A 4,846-nucleotide genomic window follows, 5' to 3' on the forward strand; every position below is an offset into this window, starting at 1 on the left:
TATGTACCCTTGTCAGAGAGCAGACAACATAGCCAGATCTCTGACATTAACCACTTAATGAACGAGGCCTTTTTACATTATTTTTTGCACCCTTGTTATAAGCCACATTTTATGCCTGAGGATTACTTCAAATCCCCAAACATTATATATTTTCTGAAAGCCGAGACCCTGTTGAATACAATGGTAGCAGCTGCAAATGTTTATGTTGCACGATATTAGCGCAACTTATTATCAAACCCCCAAATCTTGTGAAAAATGCACTTAAGTTACATTTAGTGCCCCAAAACACTATATGAGACCATCTTTTAAATAAAATATAAAAGATGAGGTTACATTGAGCACATAGATACCCAACATGCCCAAGTGAGAAATTGTATGAGTCTGTGAAACGGTGACAAAATTCAGTACCCCAAAAGGTCTATAGACAATGCTTTAAAAGCCCCCACAGGTCATCAGTTTTGAGATACGTGTAAATACTGGCCCTAGAACTATTGCTCTCACTCTGGCGTGTGCAGCGATATTTCAGAGAACTGGTCAGGAAAATGGTCCAGAAATGGGGTGAACTTGCCTGCAGTCCCAGTGCATTCTGGACCAGACAAAATGAGACAAGCAGCATCCTAAATATAGAGCCATTTATCCAACTGTCCATCCAACGCCACCATTTATGGACCAGATACATCCTAAATATAGAGCCATTTATCCAACTGTCTATTAATGTAACATGGCACATTTGAAGACAAAGTCTCATATGTCTTTCATTGCAGAAGTCTCATTTCGAGAAACCACTAAAAGACTGCGCTGTGGTGGGTAATGGTGGAATTTTAAACAACAGCTATTGCGGCATTGAGATTGACCGGGCTGACTTTGTGATCAGGTAAGGAACAGCTGATGAGATGTGCTTACTGATATCATGGCTTAGCATTTACGCCTCCTCAATCCTCATATCTTTCCTTTACGTCTTTGTAGGTTAAATTTGCCTCCGCTGTACTCGGTGGATGATGTGGGGACAAAGACCGATCTTGTCACGGCAAACCCAAGCATCCTAATTAACAAGTGAGTGCCGTGTCTTCCTTATATGAAATATGAGATTCTACTGGTGTATGGCCAGCTTTACATTGGATTTCAGCAACCTTTATTGTAGATGCCTACCTTTCTTTAGTACTGACAATACTAAGGCTGGCCATACACATTCTCATCAAGAACTCAACAAAATTTCCTCTGCGGGTGACCCTATTGGCAGCCTTCCAACCAACATCTTTCAATCATAAAATGGGAGGAATCAGATGGAAAATTCTCTGCCAATTGAGTATTCTGCCGAGGGCCATTCCCATAATAAGGCAGCCTGAGGCGGTTGCTTCAGGGTCTCTTTGGGTCATGTGGGGGGGGAAGGGGTGGCTGGCAGAGACGGCTTGGCAGTGCACCTGTCGCCCCCTTTCCGGGCAGAGAGTCCCATGTTTCTAAAAGCTGGACAGAGAGATATGTAAGGATCATACACATCTCCCCACCCAGTTCTTAGCAACATGGGGTGCTCTGGAAGGCATCAAGCTCAGCTCCTGGCAACCAGTGAAGTCACTGCTCAGGAGCTGGGTGGGATGCTGTCCAGAGCCACTGATACGGCACACCCCCGCTGTCAGAATAAAATAGCTCAGTGGGAGATTACACAGACTTTAGCATGGATGGTGGAATCTGTTTTTGGGCTGCACAAAAAAAAAATCTAACAGTGTATGGTCAGCTTAATGCTTTGTCAAGCAGTGTAAGCAAAGGACATAACAATGTCTGTTTTGAATGTGTAGTGGTCCTCTCCTCTTTCCTCTCCTCTTTCCTCTCCTCTTCCCCCTTCTCTTTTCTCTTTTCTCTCCTCTTTCCTCTCCTCTTTCCTCTCCTCTTCCCTCTCCTCTTTCCTCTTCTCTTTTCTCTCCTCTTTCCTCTCCTCTTCCCTCTCCTCTTTCCTCTTCTCTTTTCTCTCCTCTTTCCTCTCCTCTTCCCTCTCCTCTTTCCTCTTCTCTTTTCTCTCCTCTTTCCTCTCCTCTTCCCTCTCCTCTTTCCTCTTCTCTTTTCTCTCCTCTTTCCTCTCCTCTTCCCTCTCCTCTTTCCTCTTCTCTTTTCTCTCCTCTTTCCTCTCCTCTTCCCTCTCCTCTTTCCTCTTCTCTTTTCTCTCCTCTTTCCTCTCCTCTTCCCTCTCCTCTTTCCTCTTCTCTTTTCTCTCCTCTTTCCTCTCCTCTTCCCTCTCCTCTTTCCTCTTCTCTTTTCTCTCCTCTTTCCTCTCCTCTTCCCTCTCCTCTTTCCTCTTCTCTTTTCTCTCCTCTTTCCTCTCCTCTTCCCTCTCCTCTTTCCTCTTCTCTTTTCTCTCCTCTTTCCTCTCCTCTTCCCTCTCCTCTTTCCTCTTCTCTTTTCTCTCCTCTTTCCTCTCCTCTTCCCTCTCCTCTTTCCTCTTCTCTTTTCTCTCCTCTTTCCTCTCCTCTTCCCTCTCCTCTTTCCTCTTCTCTTTTCTCTCCTCTTTCCTCTCCTCTTCCCTCTCCTCTTTCCTCTTCTCTTTTCTCTCCTCTTTCCTCTCCTCTTCCCTCTCCTCTTTCCTCTTCTCTTTTCTCTCCTCTTTCCTCTCCTCTTCCCTCTCCTCTTTCCTCTTCTCTTTTCTCTCCTCTTTCCTCTCCTCTTCCCTCTCCTCTTTCCTCTTCTCTTTTCTCTCCTCTTTCCTCTCCTCTTCCCTCTCCTCTTTCCTCTTCTCTTTTCTCTCCTCTTTCCTCTCCTCTTCCCTCTCCTCTTTCCTCTTCTCTTTTCTCTCCTCTTTCCTCTCCTCTTCCCTCTCCTCTTTCCTCTTCTCTTTTCTCTCCTCTTTCCTCTCCTCTTCCCTCTCCTCTTTCCTCTTCTCTTTTCTCTCCTCTTTCCTCTCCTCTTCCCTCTCCTCTTTCCTCTTCTCTTTTCTCTCCTCTTTCCTCTCCTCTTCCCTCTCCTCTTTCCTCTTCTCTTTTCTCTCCTCTTTCCTCTCCTCTTCCCTCTCCTCTTTCCTCTTCTCTTTTCTCTCCTCTTTCCTCTCCTCTTCCCTCTCCTCTTTCCTCTTCTCTTTTCTCTCCTCTTTCCTCTCCTCTTCCCTCTCCTCTTTCCTCTTCTCTTTTCTCTCCTCTTTCCTCTCCTCTTTCCTCTCCTTTTTCCTCTTCTTTCCTCTTCTCTTTCCTATTCTCTTTCCTCTCCTCTGTCTCTGTGTGTGTTGTCCGCTTTCAGTTTTTGGGCTGTGTGAAGTTAGTCTGTATAGGCCCAGAATCTGTCAGTATTTTGGGGTCTCTCTCTCTCCATCTCCCCCTCTCAGTGACATCCCCAAATATCACTTCAGATCTGATGAGGCGCAGCAGCACCTTAGATGATCTCACACTGCAGATATACAACAATAAGTCTCAGGAAGGCACTGTTATATTTTAGAAGAAAAAAAAGTCACACTTTTCAGGGCAATTCTTCGGCACAATTAACTTCTAGACATTTCTTACAACAGCAGATCTTCACTTTTTGAGTCCAGGTCCAGTTTACCAGTTCCAACCCGGCTATATTAATTCATATACTTTGTTGTGGGTGTCATCCTTTTAAACTGGAGCACCCATAGTTAGATGGCACAAATGCAATGTAGCTAGCAATGTAGCTAGCAAGGGGCATGTATGATGTGGCCCACAGACAGACAATTAAGGGGCCCCTGTTCCCTAACCTTTATCTCCAAGTCAGTATCTCTAGTGACACAGAATACTCATTCCCAGTAATATAGAAATTCATGGCTGTGGAATAGGACAGGACTATGCCCTCACTGTGCTAAAGTTACACCCTTGATAGCTTGTACACTATTGTGTGTTGAACACAGGGCCCTTACACTGCAAGGTAGCAGATTTCAACCACTTTTCCACCACCAATGACAAATGGCTGGGGGTCTGTTTCATTGTATTTTCACACTACAACTTTTTTTCTACATAAAGAACATCTAAAAAAAAATATATGAGCTTGAAAGGGAAAGAAAGTGGTTTGAAGATGGATATTCCCTTTAAGTGCAGTTGTTTATGTCTCCTCCATTAGGTTCAGGAGTCTCAGGGAGCAGAGGAAACCATTTATCACGATGATGAAGGAGTATGGCTCCTCCTTGATCCTCCTACCAGCTTTCTCATTTTCGATGAACACAGAGGTCTCTTATCGGGCGCTTTACACTATTGAAGACTTCGGTATGAACAGCACAGTTGTTTTCTTTAACCCGGACTACCTCCGGCAACTGCATGCTTACTGGAGAGGTATGGGGCTCAAGTTTCGGAGATTGTCTTCTGGCCTCATGTTGGTGAGCGTGGCAGCCGAGGTGTGTGAGAACGTGACGCTCTATGGATTCTGGCCCTTTTCTGAAGACCTTGATGGAGTTTGGATCCCCCATCACTATTATGACAATGTTCTTCCGAAATCTGGATTTCACGGAATGTCCGATGAATTTCATTGGTACCTAAAAATGCATGCTAAAGGGTCTCTGCGGCTGAACCTGGGACAGTGCTAATTGTTTATGTAATACAGCTGAATAACTTGTTAACTGGGGATGAGTTTCAAGTTCAGGTTGACCATGGGCCTGAGGTGAACCCAACCAATTTGCAGTTCCCAAACCTGGCAAATTAATATGTGATTTTTCCACCATAGCAACCAACTACCAATAATGAAGTTCCTAACTTTTGGTCAGATGGCCTAAAAGGGACAATAAGGGGGAGTTTAAATAAGTCAGCCCCCTCGCTATAAAAGGTTGGGTTCCCAGCAGCCATATTGTCAATGTGCTTAGCTGTGACAAGGAAAGCATAGAGAATGCTGCTGATGGCGTACATATCATTGTAGGGCTTGTAGG

General features: G+C 44.7%; 1 protein-coding gene across 1 annotated transcript in view; it reads left to right on the plus strand.

Annotated features, from left to right (window-relative positions):
* The window catches only part of LOC108789703 (alpha-N-acetylneuraminide alpha-2,8-sialyltransferase-like), a 7,941-nt gene extending 3,431 nt beyond the window's left edge, over nucleotides 1-4,510 (plus strand). The window contains exons 3-5 of the mRNA XM_018559783.1: nucleotides 765-874; nucleotides 967-1,053; nucleotides 4,051-4,510. Of these exons, the coding sequence (XP_018415285.1) occupies nucleotides 765-874; nucleotides 967-1,053; nucleotides 4,051-4,510 (657 nt within the window). The remainder of the gene's footprint in view (nucleotides 1-764; nucleotides 875-966; nucleotides 1,054-4,050) is intronic.
* The last annotated feature ends 336 nt before the right edge of the window (nucleotides 4,511-4,846 follow it).

Source organism: Nanorana parkeri, unplaced genomic scaffold (genome assembly GCF_000935625.1).
Source record: "Nanorana parkeri isolate BGI_ZX_2015 unplaced genomic scaffold, ASM93562v1 scaffold416, whole genome shotgun sequence".
NCBI classification, from domain to species: domain Eukaryota; kingdom Metazoa; phylum Chordata; class Amphibia; order Anura; family Dicroglossidae; genus Nanorana; species Nanorana parkeri.